The sequence below is a fragment of the Stylophora pistillata genome, chromosome 4, assembly GCF_964205215.1.
Source record: "Stylophora pistillata chromosome 4, jaStyPist1.2, whole genome shotgun sequence".
Taxonomy (NCBI): domain Eukaryota; kingdom Metazoa; phylum Cnidaria; class Anthozoa; order Scleractinia; family Pocilloporidae; genus Stylophora; species Stylophora pistillata.
In genome coordinates, this window is record NC_142522.1 from 44,749,673 (window position 1) to 44,774,812 (window position 25,140).

At 38.7% G+C, this 25,140-nt stretch overlaps 4 protein-coding genes across 6 annotated transcripts; 1 reads left to right on the top strand and 3 right to left on the bottom strand.

The window, feature by feature from the left end:
* The first annotated feature begins 7 nt into the window (after positions 1–7).
* Positions 8–8,756, top strand: LOC111326613 (uncharacterized). Its single transcript, XM_022930645.2, has 3 exons — positions 8–137; positions 361–673; positions 4,310–8,756. The coding sequence occupies exons 1-3, from the start codon at positions 108–110 to the stop codon at positions 6,442–6,444; spliced, it is 2,478 nt and encodes an 825-aa protein (XP_022786380.1). The 5' UTR covers positions 8–107; the 3' UTR covers positions 6,445–8,756.
* Positions 7,932–15,065, bottom strand: LOC111326615 (uncharacterized). 2 transcript variants are annotated; one of them, XR_015999678.1, is made up of 6 exons: positions 13,690–15,065; positions 12,430–12,787; positions 11,877–12,287; positions 11,447–11,787; positions 8,954–10,593; positions 7,932–8,837 (listed from the first exon to the last, which is right to left on the bottom strand). XR_015999678.1 is itself a non-coding variant. In XM_022930649.2 (5 exons), the coding sequence occupies exons 1-5, from the start codon at positions 13,723–13,725 to the stop codon at positions 9,856–9,858; spliced, it is 1,884 nt and encodes a 627-aa protein (XP_022786384.2). In that variant the 5' UTR covers positions 13,726–15,065; the 3' UTR covers positions 7,932–9,855. The 2 variants fall into 2 exon arrangements, 1 of the variants encoding a protein (XP_022786384.2); XM_022930649.2 differs by having other exon boundaries at positions 7,932–10,593.
* A 142-nt stretch (positions 15,066–15,207) lies between these two features.
* On the bottom strand, positions 15,208–16,758 carry LOC111326616 (C-X-C chemokine receptor type 5-like). The gene has a single exon (XM_022930650.2). It carries the CDS (start codon positions 16,380–16,382, stop codon positions 15,363–15,365), a length of 1,020 nt encoding a protein of 339 aa, XP_022786385.1. The 5' UTR covers positions 16,383–16,758; the 3' UTR covers positions 15,208–15,362.
* A 143-nt stretch (positions 16,759–16,901) lies between these two features.
* LOC111326612 (uncharacterized) lies at positions 16,902–25,047 on the bottom strand. Of its 2 annotated transcripts, none has more exons than XM_022930643.2 (9): positions 24,648–25,047; positions 23,790–23,934; positions 22,863–23,130; positions 22,576–22,604; positions 21,918–22,008; positions 21,404–21,513; positions 20,382–20,447; positions 19,126–19,770; positions 16,902–18,782 (listed from the first exon to the last, which is right to left on the bottom strand). In XM_022930643.2, exons 1-9 carry the CDS (start codon positions 24,814–24,816, stop codon positions 17,204–17,206), a joined length of 3,102 nt encoding a protein of 1,033 aa, XP_022786378.2. In that variant the 5' UTR covers positions 24,817–25,047; the 3' UTR covers positions 16,902–17,203. The 2 variants fall into 2 exon arrangements, with proteins under 2 accessions (XP_022786378.2, XP_088612140.1); XM_088756014.1 differs by lacking the exon at positions 24,648–25,047 and adding an exon at positions 24,486–24,503.
* Between the last annotated feature and the right edge of the window lie 93 nt (positions 25,048–25,140).

Sequence of the window (25,140 nt, forward strand, 5' to 3'; positions counted from 1 at the left end):
AAAAAGTTGGTAATAAGGGGTGTAGGGATGGTGCTGGTGGGGCAATGACATCACTTGTCCCCAATCTCTAACTCGGAGTTTTAGGAAGGAAGTTATTATGAAGCATAATGAATGCGGAGGTCCGAATATTGCATGAGGTCTGTATTTCATTTGCATCGATCTTTTCAATTTATCTACAATGTTTACATCCTTAATTGCATTTGTAACGTTTCTGGAAACTTTTACTGCATAATTAAACCACCTTTACGTCAAAAGAACTTGACTTTTGTTGCACTGAATGAATCTCGTCATTCATGAGATGTTTTGTTTCGCAATGCATACAATCTTACATTTGTGATCTGTGGCCAATCTTTTTGACAGGGGACACTTGAGAAATGCACGCATGATCACGGGAAAAAGGATTGGAAGCGGCGATATTTTGTATTCAAGCACATATTGGCAAGTAACATCAGAAGCTTGGAGTTCTATTCTGTTGGTAACAGTAAGAACTGGCGGACTGCAGAACCTAAAGGAGTGTTAGCTCTATATCCCGGGTATGAAATCATAAAAGTTCACGAACCAAAGCGTCATTTTGTCTTTGAAATTAAAACAATTGATCATACTTATCGTTTGGCGGCTCATTCTGAAGATGAACTTAATCAGTGGATTGTTGTCTTGGAGAGAGAGAATGTTGGTGAGTGAATAGATGACATACCTAATGACATTTGCTCATATTCATGACTGCAGTCTGAGATCATGAATAATTAACAAATCAAACACATTGATTTAATTTTAAGAGTAGAAATGAGGAGTAGAAGGCATGAAAGGGTAAATTAAACAATATTGACTTGTGAATGTTGTAAGGATTTAAAGTGCACCTAAACCCAAAATTTTTTTTCGCTCAACGAAATAAGCTTATTTTTTGGAGTATTTCTGTGCAAAAATTTTTTAATTTGCTCAAATCTGTAATTTTCTATGCCCAGTCAAAATACAGAAAATCGGCCGCCATCTTGCCCCACGACCGAGTTTAAAGAAGAATGGTTCTAGCGGGTAATGTGACGTCAAATCGAGAACACGAAAGTCTGCATCTCACACATTTTCACTTGTTTGGGAAGGTTGTCGTCGATATTGTCCGAAATATGCCGACTAGGTGTGTTGTATGAAGAATGTATGAAGCGCGATACCCTCTTGCAAATTTCGCACGTTGCTACATCCTTCTACAACACACTTAGTCGGCATATTTTCGGACAATTATCGACTACAACCTTCCCAAATAAGTGAAAATGTGTGAAATGCAGACTTTCGTGTTCTCGATTTGACGTCACATTACCCACTAGAGCCATTCCTCTTTAAACTCGGTCGTGGGGCAAGATGGCGGCCGATTTTCCGTATTTTGACTGGGCATAGAAAATTGAAGATTTGAGCAAATAAGAAAATTTTTGCGCAGAAATACTCAAAAAAATAAGCTTACTTCGTTGAGCAAAAAAAAATTTTTGGGTGTAGGTGCACTTTAAGGTCAGTACATAGTAACTGTGGAGTCAGAGCCATACCTTAAGGTGGCTCGTACCAGTTTCCTCGCCTGGGGAACAGGTCACTCTTGCGTGATGTGCGCGAGAGAAACGTGCGAAAGAAGCACGAGATCAAAAGATGAAAATTTGGCGGCGCGTGGAATTTTTTCTACTTTTGTGAGAAGTTTACCTAAGAGCTTGTATTTGATGTGATGAGCGGCCACTGTGAATGCAGGAGATAGAAATTAAGATAACGAAGACGATTTTCGGAGAAGTAAAGGTTGCTTCACTTCACATTTAAAAGAAATATTCAACCGATATGAAATCTTGCGACGGCGAAAAAAGAAGAACCCGAGTGAAGGATAATCTACCTGAAGTGGAAGAAGACTTTGAAACTTCAAGGAAAATAATATGATATAGCCAGAATTCATGTGTAGGATTTTTAAGATGAGCTCGGGAGGCTGTCTTTGACGGCCGTTTAATGATTTTCTTAGCAGTAAACGTCTGTAAACATCAGATCGTAGGTGCTCGTGTGAGCACACGCAATTGTCAGCGGTAGCTAAAACAGATCATGAGCAAATGTCGATCTTATAGAATCCAGATTTTTAAATGCATGAGAACGTGCGTGGAAATTGCTAAACTCACGAAAGCTATTGCATGAAGACAAGTCCGGTGACCCCTTCTTTTTATTGTTCCAATATGATAATAATGTCGAAAGGAATCATCAGAAAAAAAACTAGAAAATTCTACAGAAGGAAATTTGCGATGTGTGAAAATTACCCTTTTTGTAGATTTTCTGAAATTCCGCTCTGTATAATTTTTTTAAAAATCTTTGTGCATTTTCGTTTTCAAGTCCCAAAAGCAATCACTGAAAAAAATCAAGGGGTCACCGGGTTAGTTTTCGAATTATTTAAGCGACAAGCTAAAAAATGCGTCTGAATAAGCCTATGAAAGCATTGCCATGGAAACTGTTAGTAACGAAATGACACTTATTTTTGGATAACCAATGCTTATGTAATTCAACCCCGTAAAAGTGTTCAACTGGCCTTGGTCAGTCTTTCTGTTGTATTCTTTCAAAGTTACAAACCATCAAAAAGATGAAAACCGGTATGAGCCACCTTAAGGTATCATGGAAAGCTGGACTTCTAATCAGGGGGCTTTTCAGACAGGGGAGGGGATTACTTAAGAGGGGTCTCTTACAGAACACACAGTCAGTGATTGCTCTCCATTGGAACTATAATAAAACATGCCTAAGAGGAAGCATGTACAGAAAGATGTCCAGAATTTCAAATGGAGAGAATGATACTCATCTTTGTGTGTTTTTAAAGTGCCTATAACCTCAAAAAAATTTTTTGGCCATGTTAAATCTCTCTATTGCACTGAGCAAAATGCCGCAAAAATTTTTGTGTTTGGTTAAAACCATGATTTTTTATGTATTTTCAAAGTCAGGTTTATTTTTGGAATGACCAAGTGAACCAGAGACTGGGGCTAGTGACGTCATTCCAGGCCATCGGCAGTGGTGCTCTGATCCAATCTCAGTCAATGTTATACATTCTCAACGAGATGAAACCTTTGCAAAAGCCTGATCTGGTAAATTCTTCTCACCTTTCTCTTACTTTGCTCGCTTTCAGCTGATTTCGTTTCCTCAACATTCCACACGTGAACAGTCGGAATGACGCAGATTCCAACTCCATCTTTTCGCAACCTTCGTTGCATAGTCTTGCTAGTCAGAGCAGAAAACATGACTGAATGGTTATCTTCTCGGAAGTGGTTGTAACACACAGCCGAGTATTTTGTGGGCTTCCAATGTGCATGCTTCAATTGCACAAAGTCAACCCACTTCTTTCTTCTCTTTTTTTTCTCCGGGTCATCTTCCCCATAAAAAGGTATCAGATGAAATGCTATTCTTTTTTCTTTGTTGGGAGTGTTGCTACACCGGAAAACAATGCACTTATCAGGCATATCTGCCAAGATACTTCATCCAGTCCTTGAAACAAACTCGTTGGAATGCCTGGAATGACGTCACAAACTGTGCTCGACCCAGACCCATCTTGATAATTCCGTGCCTCAGTCGTGTTTGAACAAATGTGATTTTCCATGACTTTGAAAATTCATAAAAAATTGTGGTTTTAACCAAACACAAAAATTTTTTGTGGCATTTTTCTCAGTGCAATAGAAGATTTAATATGGCCAAAAAACATTTTTGGGGTTATAGGCACTTTAAGTTAGCCAGTAACAGTATAATGTGATACAATGATTTTAAGAAAATCTTTCCTTTGTGGTTTTTTGGCTTTGGGTGAAAAAAGGCTGAGAAAGAAAGATCTCTAAGTTGTTTCCCTGAAAGGATACATACTGAAGGAGACTGAGGGTAATCATGACTGGACATTTCTGACCTTCTGAAGTTCTTTAAATGTAACCATAAGCTTCCTGCAGACCTTCCTTGCTACTTGTTAACAAACTTCAGGTGTAGGTTTCCAGGTATCACCACAGAGACACATTGTTGCTACCTACCTACATACATCAACTTTAAATACACAATGAATGATAAAAGCTAAACGCTTATGGGTTCATGTGTTTAGTTGTCTAATCAAATGAATAGGAAACTTAATAAATAGCTTAAGGCTCATAACAAATACTCAATGAATGCTATCCTATAGTATAAATCGACTCTTGACAAAAGAATATCTAAAATCTCATGTAAATGTAGCTCAGCTGAAATTGTTGAAAATAAGTTCAAAACTCCCTGCTACAAAGATTCAAGGAATCCTTTTAAGAACAAAGTTATGGTTTTTTATTAAGTGTATTCTTGATTTCCTGAACAGTCAATTCATTCTATGTGGATCCTGAAACCACAGACCAGATGTTAAAGCTGGGAGCAACTGGCAAATGTCATCTCCATGTAGCAAACAGTGAGCTACGACTTCTCTGTGCAAAAGATGGAAGACTGCTTGTGGCATGGCCTTTCACATGTTTGCGGCGATACATGAGTGCAAGAGGAAAGTTCATAGTCGAGGCTGGGCGAAGAGCTCCCACTGGAGAAGGAAAGTTTGCATTTTTTACTCCTCAATATGACGAGATTTATAAGCTCTTGGACAACGTTGTGAAGTCCAGAGCAGGCCATAAACCTTCCCATGAAACACTGAAGAAGACACATCCTGTGCCAAACGATAGTGGATCGCCAACTTGTAAAGAGACTGTAGATGATGGGTATGACCAGCTGTCATGCATCCCTGTGACTACATCAAGTAACACAAATTCATTAAAAGACACATATGCTGCTCCCTATGGGCATCTGCCATCACGTGATATGACAAGAACAGGTCCAGTGCATGGTGGTCAAGTTGCATCTCAAGCTGCATCCTCAGATGAGAATCGGTATAACACACAGAGTCAACCAATGCATGGATCTGAGAAACAAAGGATCAGCCAACATGACAAAAAACCTGTTAGTGCAAACGAGTACAATGCTCTTGATCAGCGCCCTGCTTTTCCTCATCAAGGACAGGATATGTACAGTGTCCTTCGACAGGGTCCCAATCCTCAAACAGGTACACATCAGAAAGAGACAGATGATGTTTACAATGTGATTGGAGAGACTTTGCACTCTGTGCCACATGCTAGTATCCAGGAAAGTGAGGATGTGTACGACACCTTGTCCTCTCCAAAAAGAAACATATTGCCATCAAGCACATCAGCTCCTGAGGAAACATACAATGCTCTGGATCATGGCTCACCAGTATTGCCTCCTCGCAAAGGAAATTTTAATAGTCAAGCATCTGTCAGATCACCAAAGTTGGCTGTCAGGAAGCTTTTTGACTCAACACCAGATGAAATTGATAATATGTACAACACACTAAATACACAAAGACATCCACCACTTCCTGTAAGAAAAACACCTGAGCAGTCAATGCTTCAGAAATCCCAACCAGAAGATGAAGTGTACAACATGCTGGATAGTGCTTCAAAAGTGAGACCACTAGCACCTCCTAGAAGGACGTCTGAACAGCTGACGTATGAAACCAACATGTACAATACATTGGATTCGTCTAGTCTGGGAAATTCTGCACTGCATACAACACAACAAGGCAGTGATGAAATGTATAATACACTTAATGTAGCAAGAGGAGGTACATCTCCAATTCCAAATCGACCGAAAAGTTGGACTGCATCATCAGGCATAGGTGATGAGATGTATAATACACTGGGCAATAAAACTATGGCCTCTATTTCCCCCAGAGATGATGACAACATGTATGATACACTTGATAAAACAAGAGGTAAACCTAGTCCAAGTGTGCCTGTTCCAACTCAAAGATCATTTCTCACTACCAGTAACCCTGCCAGAAAAGATACCTTAGGGTTGAAAGGCAACTCTACTTCCTTGTATCATTCAACACGCTGTCCCTTAGATGTCTCATCATCGCCAGCAAAGACTCCTCAATTCACATCTTCCTTGGATGACCCCGACTCTTATGCAAGCATCAGTTATTCAGCTCTGTTGTCCCCTAAAGGAACACAGAAAAATCCTCCAATCCCAGTGAAAAGATCAAGTCCTTGCAAGACTAGAAAAACTAGTGCCCCTGATGTTTTGTCATTTTCAGGACATACTGGTCTGAAGGATGTTAGGAAGCAAGGGAAAGGAAATGTTTCAAATTTGAAGGCTTCCCTGGAAGCAGGAGGTTTAGATTTGACCAAACAACCAAGGAAACCCAAAATGCTCTCCAGAGAAGGAAGTGATGATTTGTCTCCATATGAAGAGAATGCAGAGCAAAGAGGCAGTGAGGTCTTGGCAGAAAATGCTTCTGTTGGTGGGACTTTACCCAACAAACCTGGAAGGTCATTATCATCACTGTCTGATCACGGGGAGGATATTTATGACAAATTACAACACACAGCACAGGTCAAACCCAAGTCTTCACAAATCACCAAAGCTAAAAAAAGTCCAAAGAAACATTAAGTATTTGTAGTTGTTGGTAAATAGTTAGGCTCTCTTGCTAGAGCCAAAAGCATTTCACAACTATGTAGACTGAGAACTTGCAAAATGCAAATTCAGTTATCTGTTGGAACTTACAAGATGCCCAGTATGCTATTTTGTTATCAGTGCTATTGTTTTTTTTATAGATAGATATGATAGATATGTTTACAATCAACACTTTTGCAGGCAGAGCTGAAATACAGTGTGGGTCAGAAAATTATACACACAATATACTGGTAACAATGATATAAATAACACTGATAATATTTCAGCAATTTCTCATGTGTGAATAATATAAATAACCCTTAATAAATAATATTTCAACTGCATGTACAACAATTTCATTACATTAAAAAATTAATCATAAATATGCCCTCAAAGGTTATTCCTTATGGGGAAGAATTATTAGTACAGAAAGCTGTGAATCTATCTGTCCTAACTCTGGGTCTCTCTACAAAGAGGCAATCCCCTGAGCAAAGATTGTAACCATGAGGAACTACTTCCTCCATGCAAAGAGACCCTAAAAGTTCAGTATTAGGAAGGTCCTTGACAAACCTGATGCAGGCAAGATCCCTGTGCTGACTTAGGTAAGGAAGGCAGACAAAGCTAAGGATTCCTCATAACCATTATCTGGAAAGATAGTCCACAATGCCCTCCTCTGAACAGCTTCAATAAGATCAGATAGATAGTCAGGTAGAGCTGCCCACACAGGTGAGGCATATTCAACAATAGATCTGATTAATGAGCAATATATCTGCACTAGGTCAGTATGATGGAGCCCTGACTTCTTAAATTTAAGGCCTACAGCCTCTTATTAGCCCCTCTAACAATATACTCAACATGCTTGGTTCCACTTGAGGTCATTGGGTATATATATATTATATATTTTGCACCAATTTGTTTTGATAGAGGAAAAGATTAATTTGATTTTATAAATATTTGTAATGATGACTTGTTTTGAATAGTACTGGAATGCTTGAATTCACATGGGTGCCATGCCCTCCTCTAAAATTTATTTTTATCAATCATTTACGAGCCATCTCAACAAAATTGCCTAAGCGTTATTCTCATTTCCTATTTTACTTGACACTAACTTCACATGGTGTACTGAAAAGGAGATCCCGCAACTTTACAGGCCAGTGAGGTATGGGGCCTTTTGCAAAATACTGGTTAAGTTTAAGATCAACTTCTGACTGATTAGGCTCCATGTTCAGGTGTAGCCAGCCAACTAGAGGTAGTTTCTCCAATATTTCAACATCTCTGCATTCATTACTGACTCACTAGTGGGATATAGTTAGAGGGATCCCTTTTCTTTTTCCATTTAATTTGGTTGAAACTCTTTCAAAGATGTGACTGAACAGATAGGGTCCAGTCACAAAATTTTGAAATAATTTCAGGTTTAATCTTTAAATACTTCCACGAATGCAGATATTTGCCTGTTACTGAATTGTTAAAGACATGGAGAAAAATGTTTTTTTCATTTTTTATTGTTTTGTTACATTAATAATTTTATATTACTACAATATTAGACTGAAAATCAAAAAAAATGGAACAAAACAGTAGATTATTGCTGAAATTTCGGTAGTTTCAGGTAACAGATATGTTGAGCAAAAATTATAAAACCATGAAAACTATTTTTTCTTGAAAGAATGCACATACTTATTCATAATTATCTTGTTTCATAATACTTGGTTAGAAAATTTGAAAAGGCCAAAGGCTTTTCCAAGAGAGGGAAAAATATCATACTATTGTCAAATATATTTTAGTACAAACTATCTCATCACAAACAATCAATGAACAATGATAGGGTGAAAAATTGTTTCTAGATTTACAATAAAAGTAAGAAATTTGAGTATATTAGAATTACTTTCAAGTGGAGATTTATTTCAAAACAACATATTTTCACATAAAAGTAACGGCACAACATCTTCAACTAGAATCATAAATATATAAATAAAATTTGTTTTGAATACTTCTAAGAAGAAAAACCAGAGGCTCAGGGTAAAATATCTTTTGATTTGTTCTGGCTTTTTTCTAAATTATTTAGCATATCATGTATTGACACATTCAAAGGAACTTAATATACAAATTACCAACCAAATCTTCCTTGAGGCCCAAGAGATAAGGTTTCATAAATCCTTCTTTGGTAAGAGCTCATGGTAAGGTTAACCACTAATTTGACAAGTATCTTGTAGCACAAAGTTGCAGTGACTTTAGATTTAGGTATCTATAGAATTTAATTTGTTAACTAAGAGAGCAAAATCTATTTTTGATAATAAAGTAAATGAACTCTTTGTTAGTGTTTTCCTGAGATAACCTAGATAAGGCGTGGCTTACACTTACAAGATAAGCATAAGAATCTGAAACTGACTAACCTAGATAAGGCGTGGCTTACACTTACAAGATAAGCATAAGAATCTGAAACTGACTAACCTAGATAAGGCGTGGCTAACACTTACAAGATAAGCATAAGAATCTGAAACTGACTAACCTAGATAAGGCATGACTTACACTTACAAGATAAGCATAAGAATCTGAAACTGACTTATGTGGAAACACACAAGAACCAAAGGAGTGAAACATTTGGCATATGTATAAACATAACTGCCATGACAGATACAATGATTGTGTATAAACTGAATCCATTAGTCTAAGCTTCATAATTTTTTATATTTCCTGAAAAAAAAAAAAGAAAGAAAAAGCATCTCCTAATGATGTATTAGGGCCAATTACAAAATAGGAATCAAACTGGTTGGCTAAACTAGACCATTTGGCTAAACTAGACCATTTGGCTAAACTAGACCGGTTGGCTAAACTAGACCGCTTGGCTAAACTAGACCGGTTGGCTAAACTAGACCGGTTGGCTTAACTAGACCGGTTGGCTAAACTAGACCGGTTGGCTAAACTAGACCGGTTGGCTAAACTAGACCCGTTTGCTAAACTAGACCGGTTGGCTAAACTAGACCGATTGGCTAAACTAGACCGGTTGGCTAAACTAGACCGGTTGGCTAAACTAGACCGGTTCTCTGAGGTGACCAGTAAGTAGACCACTTAACTTTACTTGGAAATTTGATTTCCTCTTGATGCAGCTCACAACAAAATAATACAGTTTATGGTTATTTTTTCTTCCCACCCTCTTAATGCAGACACTTCTAATTTATTAATATCCCTTTTTGCAAAAAAAGAAAAGGAACTATGAATAGTCCTTTAATAAGAGCTAACCCTTTATTTAAATTCCGTTTCATGGAATATGGAAAAAAAATACCGTACTAGACAAAACTGGCTCCATTATTACTGTATGAAATGATTGTATATCATGTAATGTTAGAAGAACAATTACATCATAATCTAAAAACTAAGATGTTCCATCACACATGGTACTCTGGTGACATGTCACTTTTCTTGTTGAGTAAGGTGTGAAACTTCTGTTAATGTCCTCTCCAATGCCTCTACCTGACCCATGTATGAGCCTTTCTTTTCAGGCAATACAGGCAGATTAACAACACGCTCAGCTCTTTCTCCTTGATGGTCTGATTGGTTAACAAGGCTTGTTTGTGCCCAGGAAACTCTTTCAGTGCAAGGTTTTTGTGGAGGGATCATGGCGATGAATGCATCTTCATAGTCTTTATGCTCAGTATCTGCTGCAAAAGCTGCAAAGTGGGTGACTTTTGGTGGTGACCCTTCCAAGATTCTATCAGAGCTCTTACTTTGATGTCTTGTAAGAGTCACTGCACTATCTGAGGCTCTGTCTGCTGGATTTTTGTTCTTTGTCTTTTTACTAAGATCCACAGTAGCATAGAGAGCTGGCAAAACCTCAATACTAGAGGAATGTGCTGCATTCATGTATAAAAAGTTTGGAGAGCCAACTACAGAAATAGGTTTGTCACTACGTGAAAAGCTTTGTCTTCTCTCAGAATGATCATCAGATGCCACTTGCTGTGCTGACCTTGGTACACTGGGTGGTTTTTCATTTGTTGGAGTTGGCCTGGATTCTTTTGAATGCTCATTACCATTTGTTAATTCATTCTTCTTTCTGGGTAAAGTGGGTGCCATTTTTGCCCCATGTGATTTCTGGCCAGCAGATGGCTGCTCCTGCATCAAATGTCCTTGTTCCATTTGAGATCTTGTGTCCTGTAAACACCACAAGATGTATCATGGAGTCAGGCCTGTCTGGCAAGCAGAACAAGGTATAAAACATCTTGTAAGTTAAAAAAAAAAAACAAAAACAGCTTTTTGTTTCACTCACGTCCACAAAGCAAACAAGTATGATGGTACCATGACCACTTAGTTTGAAGTTTTAACACTAACCAATAGCCTATAGGAATTTAAGGAATTTAATTTGTTTGCCATGGGAATGGCAGGAGAAAGGAACAGAACTTTCGTCCCCATTGACACCTAACCCCTTTGTACCCACCATCCCACCCCGGGGAGGACATCCACCACACAGTAATCACATGCATGGGAAATTAATATCTCCTACCCCTAACCCTGCAGGAGACAGGACCTACAGTTTTATTTGTCCTTATCCGAGAAGACTAGAATATCTATCCATTTCTTGATATTATAGTAAGGTAGCAAATTCTACTCGGTTATTTTAAGACCACGAGCATTGGTCCGGCTGGGGCTCGAACCCTCGACCTCCCACACAACACAACCCGGCGCTCTAACCAATTGAGCTAACCAGGTGTGGTTGCAGAAATCTATGGAATGACCTGGCTCTACTTATCACCACTTAATGTTTCTTTTACCTTGAGCTACGCATTACCATTTCTCTCTGTTTTCATCCTTATGATTGTTTTTTAGAAGAATAATTAAATTTCCACCAACTTAAAGTCCCCCATTTTTCCAAGATACAATGGTGGGTAGCTTTTGTTACAAAGGATGTCAAACATATTTATGTCTATTAAGAGGAATACAACCCATCCTTGTAAAAATAACAAAGAAAGCTGAATTACTATTATACAGCATTTTTGAGGTCCCTCACCAGTGACTGAGAAAAGTTACGGCTTGAAGTACTTGGTGAGCGAGCTAATGTGTCATAGCTTCCTTCCTGTATAGTGTTTTCTGTCTGCACCGAGCTAAGTGTGTTGTACTGGTCCCTCACGTAGGTTGAATTGGATGTGTGGGAACCCCAGCTTGGAAGCCTCTCCAGACGACTGTAGCTTAGAGCAGATTCTGAGACCATCGAGAAGCTGCCAAGACTGTGTGCACTACCTATACTATCTGATCTGCCTATGTGGTTGTATGCTTGTTGTGGTGGTGTTCCTGTATCGATGGGCCGAGGCAAGCTCTGGTTCACATGTCTAATAGATCTGTCTCGATTTCCTGGAGAAAAATTAATATCTTTAACCAAAGAGAGTTCAGTTGTAATGTTGAGTAGTTAAGTACAATGACCGTCATAATATCATCATTACCTGAGAAGTTTTGGAGGCTAAACCTGAGTTGATCATATGCACGTTCAATGTCATCTTCTGTCAGCTCATTTGAAGCTGCTGGGGATCGGGAGTCCCTTCCCCTCCTGACACGGGCAGAAGCAAAACTGTCTATCACATCAAAAATCTTGTTGTCATCACCATTGCGTGTGACAAAGTTGTATTTCCCTTCACCCATAGGTGATGCTCTGCCAGCCTCAAAGATAAACTCGTTGGAATCCAGAGCTTCATAGTTTCGAATTGTTGTCAAGGGCCACTGAGCCAGAACAGCTCGAGTACACTCCAGAGCCAGTGACAAACCCCACCTGGAGATATGCAGGAGACACTGTTGGTCCTTAGCTCCTACTCTCTGCATTTGTCGGCTGCCACTGCCTTTGACTCTGAAGACCTCACCTACAAGACAAATTGGGATACATCATACTGATATTAGAAGGACTGGTTGTCTTTCTTAGACTTAGCATTTCAGAAACCTGTTTGAGAGTAGTTTGGTGAGTGTGAAGCACCAGAGGTACAAATAGGTTTCTTTGACTCTAACCTGCTACCCGTGGATTTAAGGTAGTTTGCATTTGTAACTGAATCACCCACAGGTCCATCACAGTTTCACTCTCTGCGGCCAATGTCAATGTTTCAGTATCAGTACTAATCTCAAACACATACTGCTTTGACTTTTGTTCCATTCTTTTGAACACCTTATATCTGGGAAACAATTCTAATGTCCCTCGTGGCCTTTGCCTCTGCCATCCTTCTTCTCTATCAAACCACTGCAGGAAAGGTTGGTCTCCAGCACAATATTTCCGTAGCACATAGAAATTCCTCTTCCATTTCTTAGTGAAAGACTTTTTCAACCAGCCTTTGCTTTTAGCATCATCTTCTGTCGGTTTCTCTAGCCATCCCTAACAAGTAATAAAATTAATAAACATCACTAAGAATTTAGATTAAAAAAAAAACACATTATATTGATGGTTGTAATAACAGATTATACTTCATGAATTTTTTTATTATTAAGTATACTGTTTATTTATCATTATCATACCCTTGTAGTGGTAGTAGGAATATCTCTTGTTGTGTTCATTTTTCTAGTACCCTACTTCAACAATTCCATGGCTTCTTGTCTCATGCAAAAGAAATCCCTTCGTCATTCAACCATTTTTATCTATTTTAGAAATTTCACCCAGTGGGTGCCGAACATGAGATGACTACGGGTTCTTGAATTACTTGCCAATAATTTTGGATTTGAAAAAAAAATTGTTAAAAAATAATGAGAGGATTTAAGCTAACTTAATGACGTCACAGCACCGTTCAATTTGAGCAAACTTTGTAAAACACTCTTCATAAGCATGTTTATACTTAGATAATTCTATCCAAACCATACAAACAAACGATACTGTAGATGACTGTTTGGTGATAATTGCCTTCACAGTTGAGAGCCTGTACATTTACGTTCGCAGCAAAAAGGAATTTTAGCCTTATAAGGAGTTGATACCTGAACAAACAAAACTAAAACAAACAGAGTGATAAAGTGGATGTGGGATTACTTGTGACTTCATTCAATCACAAAAGTATGCTGTAAGGATAGTGTAAATAATGATGTGCATGTCCCTACTTGTTCCGAGGTTAGATAAACTTGCAGTCACAGCCGGGTGAAAAGATTGACTTTACGTAGAATTGAACCATGCAAAGTCACGATAGCGGAACAGGCTTGTAAAACATTCCACACTTTAGACACTAATTCACAACCTTCCAAATCACCGAAATAGAGATATAGAGATGAATTTTCTAACATACATCTGCCTACCTCAAATATATCTTCAATGTCCTCCAGATCCGACATAACGCGTTGTCTCTAATAGAATGGATTTTACTCAAAGCGCTGTCGGATTGCCAAGTCAGTCACTTGCGTTCAAAGGATCGAACGATTGCGATCGGTCAAACGGAATTGTGGCCTAGAAACATCCCTCCATAGACTAAAACCAAATCCTTTGAATACTCACAACCTCAATGCACAGACAGTACCAATAACGTCCCACATTACTCCATTCATTAGATGGTCGCGTTCTGCGTTTCACACCGGAAAAGTGGACTTTAGTGGGTGACGCATGTGAGGGGGACTGGACAGTTGGGTGTGGCCAGCAGGATCACATTCTTGAGATGGTTAGAATCTGGAACAAAATACATTAATGTATATATTTTTAAAATGTCAATCGATTATGTGTTTCTTTTTTTAAATTTCGTTTTTCTTTGTGACAAGAACTGGACCAATGCCGATCATAGTGGATCCTGTTTGCAAAACCCTGCACCAGGCCGCTTTCCGTAGCCTCTGATTTTTTTTCCTTCGATTCTTTAGATTTGTATTTAATTATGAGTTCTATCCACCGTCAAAAGATAATTCCGTTCTAATTCCCGAGACTCTGGTAACTAGTACAAAATTTGGACCGGCTAGAGGTAAGCCATTTACTCGTAACGTTTCCTCTTATCTGCAATCATGCACAGCGGTACATGAAGGCGATCGATCTAAATGAAAGGGGTTAGGCCGGACTAAGGAATAACCTGCTTTTAAAGTACGAAGGGCCTGTAGAGTAATGGTTAAGTCCTCCTCTCCATCTGCTTGAGTTTCCAGGTTTTCTAGTGAGAGACGTCCCTAAAAAGAAAATCATTTCTCCAACTTCTAATAAAGGACTTATCCAGTTCTGACTTTTGTTACAATATTCAACACAAGTCATACGACATTAATACCTCTCATTGTGTTATTTTAAACATAAACATGAGTTTAATCACTTGCCGGATTCTTAAAATTTTCAGGAGAAGGGGGAGATTCTTTACGAAGTCGTTTATTCTAAATCCTCGTCAGCATGTCATCAGAATATGCTGAGTTTTGAGACTGAAGAAGCCATCAAAACGTCAGGTGATTATAAAAGACGGAGGTCGCTGTTGAGTGAGCTCCTCACACTTTGATGATCCCTTCATTACTAGTCGTTCGATGACCACGTAAATTACTGTAAGCCAGTGCCTCGTCCTTAATCAACCGTGTGATGTTTTGCAATTAGACTAACAAGAACTGCGTAACAAAGATAATCGAAAAATCGTAAACAGCTTGAAATAGCATATTACCATGAGATTAAAAGAAGTATATATGAACATCTGACTGAGGCAATTTGGACTTCTAAATTATATTGATATTTTGGACCATTACGATTCCTATTTACTCAACATATAATTGTAAGTTTATATAGAAATGAAAGAAACTATCTTTCAATGCCCCCCGCCCCCCATATTGAAATGAATTTTCAATATTTTCCTGGTAAAAAGATTTACGTGAGATGCAAAAATTTAATTTGAATATTTATCTGACCACACAGGGTTACAGATCACTATTACAACTCCACTAAATATTTTTCCAGTGATGTTTGTACCGTTGCTCTTTAATTCGCTGTTGTTCCGGTTTTGCTTTCCGTGCAAAACATCTAAACGTTACAAACAACATCCTAAACGCTTCAAACATCCAAACGCTACAGAAAACAACTCTTTACAGTTCCTACGGAACTCGGCACTGAAAAAAGAGTAGACAAATGCATTCGCAGTACTATTAAATAGCATGAGATAATAAGCTACTATAGCATATTCTCTGGGCACAGCAACAGACAACGCGATTAAAAATAAGTAGGTAGCGAAGGGAACAGAACATAACACAAATATGGCTGTTAATAGAAATACAATTAATACGACTCCTCGTCTTCGCTGGTCGGTTGTGGGGCGGAACTTACTGAAAAGTTTTGAGCCTTGACCACGCAGTAATGCATGAATAACGGCGACATTAGTACACACGATAAAAGCCAGCGGAACTAGGAAGGTAGCTGAAAGAGTAGTTAGTAGGATCACTGTTGTGTCAGTACCTCGGAAAAAGTCGTACGAACAAAACGGAATTAATCCTCGGCCACAAAACGGCGCTTCCAATCTCTTAAGGAAATAAAAGTCGGGGAGAGTGAACAAGAGAGAATAATACCATGAAAATATTATCATGAACACAGTGCGACGTGTGTCGAGCGTAAAGTCAAATGGTCTCACCACCGCCAGGTAACGCTCTAAAGAAACACAACAGATTAAACAGGATGAAGCTGAGAGTGTGGTCCATGTTAAGCCACCAATAATTTTACAAACAGGTGTGTTAGAGTGCTCTGAATCGATTCCTATTGCTTCATTTATGTTGTACACGATACAAACAGCCATGTCGGCCAAACACAAGTTTTGAATGAGCAGTTTCATGGATCCGCATTGTCCGTTGCGCTTCATTCGCTGTAGAACGAATATAACGAGTGTATTTCCCAAGAGTGAAATGATTAAGAACAGTTTACTAAATACCACTTCGCCCATTGTGTGCCATGATTCAGGAGGAATTGAACATTTGCAAAACTGTTCGTAAACGCCTCTTTCCTTCTCCGACTCAGGGAAAGTTGACCCACTACAATCGAAGAGAGCCTTGGAAACATTCATCAGTTGAGCTTACGTAACGAAGTCTCTTTGTAAGAAACCTTAAGTGGAGACCTAAGATGCTCTTTGTAGGTTGCTTGTTTGGAACAGTGACGGGCCAATGTGAAAACTGCTGCTTGGCAAACTCTTGGCTTGATTCGTTTACCGATGCAATCAATAAAGATTGGTCAACTATTGAGTGCAAAGAATAAAAAGTTGCTTCGAAAACGTCTCAAACAATGGCTAGGCCTACTGGCGCCCTTTGATCTGTTGTGTTTTGACAATTTGAGTAATTTGACTATCTATGGCTCTTTTGAAAGAGCACAACACTTCTGAGGCATAAAATTATCGCCATGTACTTTGTTGAAAGCTCGCTAACGTCATGAATAACAAATTAAAGAGGAAAAAGAAATTTTGCATATATTTTCTCTCTTAGAAAACAAATAGATCACTTGAAAGTGGGCTTGTTAGATTCTACTCAAATATCGTTAAGTGTTTAGTTAAGACAGTAGGATTAACAATGCCGCAATAATTCCAGTCGGCGAGTGTAGTTTGAGTTTAATTTGTGTCAGAGTGTTTGTGTTCATAATCCCCTGGCGGCGTCTAATAAATAAAATGTTTGACAGATGTACAATTTTCATATCACTCTGACCAAAAGATGTGTATATATTCCACTGCAAATACACCACACTGATAAAATATACGTAAAACATAAAATTCAATATAATTACATGGTTCTTACAATCTACCCCTACACTGTATTTCAATGTTCTGTCATTAAATGTAACACAAATAGTACAATTCATGAAGCATACACGACCAAACAGATGTTAGAGGAATTGTCACTACCAAGGCTCCAGTTCTGGGGAAGTCCTTTTTTCTCCATTTTCCTCCCCATCGCCTAAATCATCCAGGCCTTCCATGGCCGCACGAAGCTCTGCTTCTAAATCAAGATTTAAGTCTAATCCCTCCGTGAAATCTGGAGTGCTGACGATATCTGGTGACGCAGGGGGCTGGGGTAGATCCGTGTTGTCCTTCTCAGCCTGTTCTCTCTCACCGGACTCCTCTGTTGTTGCATCTTCATTAGCAGACTTGCTGTCGTTTTGTTTTTCAGACTCCTTTTCATCACCTCCAGTTTCATTCTGTATTACTTCATCAGTTTCTGTTACAGGTAGATTTGCTTCATCACCAGCAACAAATAAAGAAACGGGGTTTCTATCTAAATTTATATCCGGAGTATCTTGTGAGTCTTTGTTTTGTCTTGTTTCAACTGTTTCTGTCTCTTCAGTGATTGCGAGATCTGTCTCTTTTTCACTATTACTCTCAGATTTGATGTGTTTTGAATGTTGACCAATGTCAACTTCGTTGCTTTCATCAACTTCGTCTCCATCCTCGACTTCTGAGAGGTTAGCCACAGCATTCTCACCTTCCACTTGGCTTGTGCCATCAACCCGACCAGCTGAAGTAATACTGCTTTTCTCTTCTACTTCACAGACAGGATCCAGTCTAGGGGTACCAGGAACAACTGGGGCTACCAGTGTTAGCTCTGGGGAAGGAGGAGGGGGAATGGAGCCAGAAGTATCCATGGAAGGTGATGTAGCTCGTGTGTCCATTGAATATTTCCCTGGCTCATCTCGTGTGAAACTACCAAGTGTCGAATCCGACAGAATCTGATGCACTAACAATTCTCCTGAATCCTTGGGAGAGCTCATACGAGGAGGGGTACTCTTTGGCCTTCGAAGCACGTGTTTTGCAAGAGGCTGTACAGTTAAGGACTTCGGCAAACTTTCCTTCGGGGGCTGTTTTAGAGGTCTTGGGGCTCGCCTTGAGGGTGTATCTACGAGCTGAATGGGTGTCCTTGAGCGCGGAGCTCTCCAAGCCGGTGCCATGTAACCACGCAAATCAGTTGTTGTTTCAGGCTCTTTCACAATGTTCGGTTTTCCTGTCATTTTTTGGCCTGCCACATGCATTCCTTTTCTCCCATAGGGATCTCCTTGAAATTCAGCGAGAATATCCTGAGGGATGAAAGTTTTACTCCCTGGACTTGGACTTCGAAGCATTCGGGGCATGTCATCGCTGTTCTCTATTACATTGATTATCATTTTATCTTGCGGCCATTCCTGTGCATCTTTCTTGTTTAAAACCAGACTCAGGTCACGAGAGAGAGCTCCTTCCGTCAGAAAAACTGGTTCAACAGCAAATTCTTCTTCCACTCTCTCCCCCTCAGGACTTCCCAGGGCCTCTCGGCTAGTCTCGGCTTCGTCCTCGTCATACACACTGGTCAAAGTCTCTCGCCTCCTAATGTAGCGAGAAGTGACGGAATTGTTATGTTCCCTACTCTGTGGAGTACGGGAGAAGTACTGGCCGTGTCTGTCTGGGCTATTGGGAGTAGGAGCCGGAGCATGCACTGGAGCTGGAGAATATCTACAGCGAGAACAAAACAAAACCAATGAGATCTTTGCCTCTCTGATAGTTTGTGCCTACGAACACCGTAATGGTGATGTTTAAAAAGTGACAAAGGTTGATTACGGATAGAATCAGTTCCCTCATCTGTTACTTTTTTTTCCGAGTTCATTTACCTTATATTCACTTTTCTTTTTGCTCCTGCACAGTCGCCTGAAGTTAAGTGGAGGTCGCACTTCCAAGCCTTTACGTTTTGAACTCGGAAATGAAATCGTCCTACTTACAGGCAATCCCGCTACTTCCTTGGAACTGGACCAAAATAATCCTTGCAGGAAAGCAAGTTACTTACTCACGGGCAACTCACCTGAGTGCAGATGTCATGTGACCTCGCACAGGCCAATGGAGATTCATCTGATCATCACAAGACGAGATGTACTCACTGCCATTGGCTAAAACCACGTCTGGGGAACTGTTAGCCAAGGTACACGGCTGAGATTCTTGACCTTCCATCTCTTCTTTTGGCGTTCCCGTGGGAGTTGGTGTGACTGATACAACATCAACTGGTTCCAATGCCACGCCCAAATCCAGGTTACGAGGAATGGAGTTAACACAGTGATGTAACTTAGACTTCGCACGATGCTCAAAGGGAACACCCACAGATGCAAGAGGCAATAGTTCGCGACCTCGTTTGCCGGCAAGTCTATCAATGACTGTTTTGATCAGCTGAGGTTGCAGTTGGTCAGTGTCTTGTTTCGATTCACTGTTGATCTTCAGCCCACCCTCCTCCTCAGTAAGTTTTTCGTCCCCAGGGGGGGTAAAGTGTGAGTTTATGTCAATATCCAGCAGCATGCGCGAGTTTTCATCTTGCAAAGTTTGTTCCAAAGTATCGCCTGTTAAGTTTTCAATACTTTTGAATTGTGTACTTAGATCAGTAGCTGTTCTTGGACTTGATTGTTGTTTTGGTTGAACTTCTAGTCCCAGAGGCAATTCATGACTGACAGCGACTTGGCTAAAAATTGGCACAAATGATAACGTTTAGTAAAACTGGTATGGTCACTACAGCGTATCTGGGAGACATCCAATTTGAGTTCAAAACCAAGAATACATATAAAGGTGTACATTCACTTTTTTAGACTTTGGATTGACCATTAATCAAATGAATAAGCCTGCTATTTTTAGCTCTTACGGCGGACAAAAATAGAAGGTTTAAGAGACTTCCTGCATAAATAAGTGGTGCAGCCCCAAAATAACCGATGCAGCCCCAAACAGTTTCTTTTGAAACTATCAGCCTTTACTTACAGTATAGTCAAGTTATCTGCTAATAATTGATATTTTTCACTGGCCATACAGTCCTTTACTTATGATACATGTATAACCCTTTGTTAAATAATATGGTACATGAAACTGTTAAAAGATTGGCTAACGAGTTTATCGGGTAACTGTCAGAATGACTAAGACACACCCAAGCCTCTGAGGATAATTGAAGACTGATGCTAACAATTCTCAAGAAATTTTCCTTGGAGATTGGCTGATAAACAAGCCAGTTGGTCAACTGCTATCCTTCAAATGCAAGGCATGAATTCAGACAATTTCTACAGGTTTGGGGATCCTAAACCATACCTTGGTTTGAAATGTTGAATGATTCCAGTAATCACTGACTTGGGAAAGTCTCCAAAATCTCCAAGTCTACAAAAGAGGAACAAATTTAAGGCAACCATGGCATGCTCAGTCACTGGTAACCCTAAATAGTCAAGTTTGAAGCACGTCAGGCATTAACAGATAAAGTATCATTACATGAATATAAACTTACTTTTTACAATATACTACATTTATTTTTTTTTTACTTACAATAAATATGGAAACTTAAAATACTTATGAGTGCATACAAATACTTACAGTATTCGCTCCGACGAAGGGCTAACGCTCAAAACGTCAGCTTTTGTAATCGTTACGGTGGCCAATTTACTATTTCAACTTTGTTGATATATCCAAATTATTTCGTTACTCACACCGATGCAGCCCCAAACAGTTTCTTTTGAAACTATCAGCCTTTACTTACAGTATAGTCAAGTTATCTGCTAATAATTGATATTTTTCACTGGCCATACAGTCCTTTACTTATGATACATGTATAACCCTTTGTTAAAACTAAAATTTGTTAAAACATAGAGTTAATGAAGCCCACTTACAAGACAGTAAGGTCAAACTGTTAACTGTTATCCTTATTAGATGACCCAAACAGATTAAATTTCTTTATATGCCAGAAAGAAGGAAGGAGAGAGAATAATATAAGGTAAGTTTACCTCAATTTTAGAAAGTGTTTCCAGAATTTCTCAACTTTTATGGATGATGTCTTTGCTCAAAGTCATAAATCAAGTTTTGTTTTGAGGAGGCAGCATGGCTGAGTGGTCAGTGTGTCAGACTCACAATCCACCACTCCCAGATTTGAGTCCCACCATGACCACTACCTAGATTTGTTTCGCTGTAGCTCCAAGTGCAAATCCTTGGCTTTCGGCCAGTTAGGATTCTTAACATTGTCATGCTCAATGTTCAATGTTATGTATAATGGTTTGGTCCAAAGTTTCATATGTAAAGTAGCTATCAATCTATAAATATCCTGTATTTATTCATAAAGACCATACCCATAACTGGAGAGGTCTAAGTCCTGGATATGCATTTTGGGATGACACCTTCCACGACTAGGATTATAAGGTTGTCCAACAGTGGGAGATCTGCGAGGTTTTGGATGTTCCTGGTAAAAATATTCTAAAAATTGTCTCATGGATATCTCATACTATCTTATACTTAAGATTTATTTATTCATTGTAGTATATCATTATGAACTTAGGTCAAATCTACCAATCAATATCAAAATTATGATTTTTAAATTTATCAGAAAACAAAAGATGTCACTACTAGGCAACAGATAATAAACCCACAAACTTGATAGCTTTCTCCTAAAAGCCTCTTGTGGAGGTTCACTGTTTTACACGGAATTTTATATACACTTAGTACCTAATTAACAATTATATACTCCTATCAATATTCCAAGTTATCTGAGCTTAACAGTAGATTGAAAAATACAGGTCAATATTTTAAAAGGGTTGACATTCTCTTCAATAAGGTTGAAAACATCCATTCAAAGTTTAAACTTACTGGCTTTATTTTTTCCATGGCAGCTGGAATCATGTCCTCTGTAACATCTTTAAAAGAAATTCTGTGAGGATCCTTCCTCCTTGAATTTGATCTGAAAACACCAAAAACATACAAAGATAAACTGGATTTGTTGAAAGGTCTTCTTCCCCCTAACCAAACTATAAACTGTATCAGACGTAAAGGCACATTGCAAAAGAAGGTTTGAAAATCAATAATTGTTTATGGAGAAGCCTGAATCCATGTAGAAGTCAGTACACCTAATAGGGCAAAATGTATATCCTACATGCTACAAACAAGGTAGGTATACTGTTAGGTAATGGCAACATTTATCTCATGTACAGCAACTCACAGCTCAAGATATCAAAAGTATAACGAACTGAGATCTTCTACAGCTCACTGATGTTGATTCCACACAAGATCTTCCATGTGTGATCTCATAAGCTCTTATAACACCAAGTGCATCCTCTTATGCTGGTGTTACACTATTTTTTTTTATGACCTGCTCTTGATAGCTGCCACTAACAACATGTATCTAAAACTAGATACCTGTAATTATTTCAACTTCAATCAATTTCTAGAAACATTTAAAAGACTTCTGACTACAAATAATATGAAAAAAAATATGACTCCAAAGCAGCTAAAACAGGAGATATCTTACCCAGTGCTTTTTGCTTTCCTTCTTTTTCTCTAAAAATTAACAGAATAAAGTGAAAAACAGCTAGCTTGGTGGACATGCAGTGAACAACATAAACAAATTAAAATATAGGTATATATTACATATTATGACAATATCGTAAAATTTTACCTCAGGATTTTACTTAATTCTATCCTTCTCAGCTCTATAGTTTCAACAACATTATTTAAAACATTCATGTAACTGCAAGCCTTGAAAATGTTTGAATTAAAAGAGTCAACAAATTACAATCATTATGAATGAGTTATTACCTTGCTAGTTTGGCACCATATAAGATATGCTGAAGCAATGTACACATCTTTCCAGTCTTGTAATAATTCATCATTTTCATACAACTCATGAACACCAACAATTGAAGCCTTTTCCTTCCTAAGTTCACCACCAGTGGGTTCTCTGACAGCCTGTAACTTTTTCTTCCATAACATACGTTTCTGGTAATCTGTCAACATTGTTGGTGAAACAGGAGATGGACGTGGTACACGCACAGATGGAGTGCTTGTAGATGAATGCTGATGATCGCTGGATAATAATATCAAATTACATTCAAAACAATCCTTGAAAATTTAATTACCACGACTCATTAGATCAGTTCAACACTCTGCACTCAGCTGCTGTTTGCAGCAGGTGCGTAATAATGAATTTATAAAGGAAGCTGAAGTTATATGCTTTCTAAGACTCAGTCACTCGACAGTGTCAAGCTTGACAAGCTAGATAATTTGGATATATCAACAAAGTTGAAATGGTAAATTAGCCACCGTAATGATTACAAAAGCTGACATTTCGAGTGTTAGCCCTTCGCCATTCGCTCTGACGAAGGGCTAACGCTCAAAACGTCAGCTTTTGTAATCATAACGGTGGCTAATTTACCATTTCAACTTTGTTGATATATCCAAATTATTTCCTTACTCCCACCGACGCAGCTCCAAACAGTTTCTTTCGAAACTATCAGCCTTTATTCATTTGACAAGCTAGAGACACATTGTTTAAATGATTATCAACGAGAAGTTGATTGATAAATGTTGAGATAAGTTACTGCAATTTGAAAAGCCTTTGGCTGCTGCACTTAATGAGTCACCTTACTCTACACAATTAATATTTAATTACATCATTCATTCTCTATCCAACAAAAGAACTGTCAGCCTAAACTTCAATACAAGTAAGACATTCATGTCTTATACCTAAGATCCGGTGATAATGAGGGTAACGATGCTGATCTGTGATGGAATCTGTTTGTTTGTGATATGCTGCTACCATGTCTTGCACTGTTACTTCTCAAGTTTGTTCCATCAAAGACATCAACAACTTTCAGTGTTGGAAGGGTGCCTTCATGGAAAATATCATGTTGAACAAAAAATATTTCATTTTCAATAAATACTAGAAATACATGATACCTCTCGTATTCAATTTGAACTTCCAGTGTGAAATACCAATAATTTAGTTGAGTGCATGTTTGAAGAAATAAAAACATCCCTCTATCCTCAATTTGCTGTAAAATAGGAACACTTCTCTAGAAACCCTTCTCAATCCAAGTTTCAACTGGAAGACGAGTTTGGAAACAATACATCCAACTTTCTCAAAACAGTAAATAAAGTTGTATCTCAGTATGCAAGCTTACATTGGGTTATTTCCCAACAACTGCATCCCATGGAAGAGATAAGAGTAAAGATACAAAAGCAGGCCACTAAAAAAGCAAGGATAAACATGTACCACACAAAAAGCAGTCAGAACTGCATAGAATCGTGACATGGTGATTGTGTCCCAATCAAATGACAAAATTGTGTGACAAATGATAATAGTCGGTAAATATCACCAAGCTTTCTTTCTTTTATTTTCTTTTTTTATTACATAGCCCCCTCCCCCCCCCCCCGACTTACCTAAAGCTAAAGCGATTTAAGGAAAAAACACATGCAGACGTGTACAGCTGTTACAGGAAAGGTTTCAAAGGTAACTTAACGTAACTCGTGTTGATTGTTAATCGTGTAACAAACACATTCGGCGCGTGCAAGCATCCGACTGATCTCTGTCTCCTTTCTTACCATCATCTAATCTTTTCCTTTCAGACAAAGTATGGAATTCTTTACTTTCCAATGAATCACCAGGCTGGATTCCATTTCTAAGTCTAACAGCATCTTTCACTCTTTGCAAGTTCGATCTCCAACATTCAGGATGCTGACACAAAGCACCACATGAACTTCCACTTTTCATGGCTCTTTATTGTACCAGCCTAGTCTACAGGCGTCTACAGTGTCAAGAGATAGACTGTGTAATCCTAATCGGCATTTTTTTCTGACATGACAGATCGGATCAACTAAATATCACTATTTTAAAAACACAAACGCACCACTTTGCCTTTTGCTTACTCATGACGTCACAATACTTCCTAGCAACCACTCACCTCGTGCGTGCGACTTGTGTTTTCTTGGGTTGCTTTCTAATAACCCATTACAGAGTAAAACGTGACGAAGTTTAGGAATATTTTCTCTTTTATGTACAAAAAATTGATTATGAAACGAGGGAGAGAGAATTTCT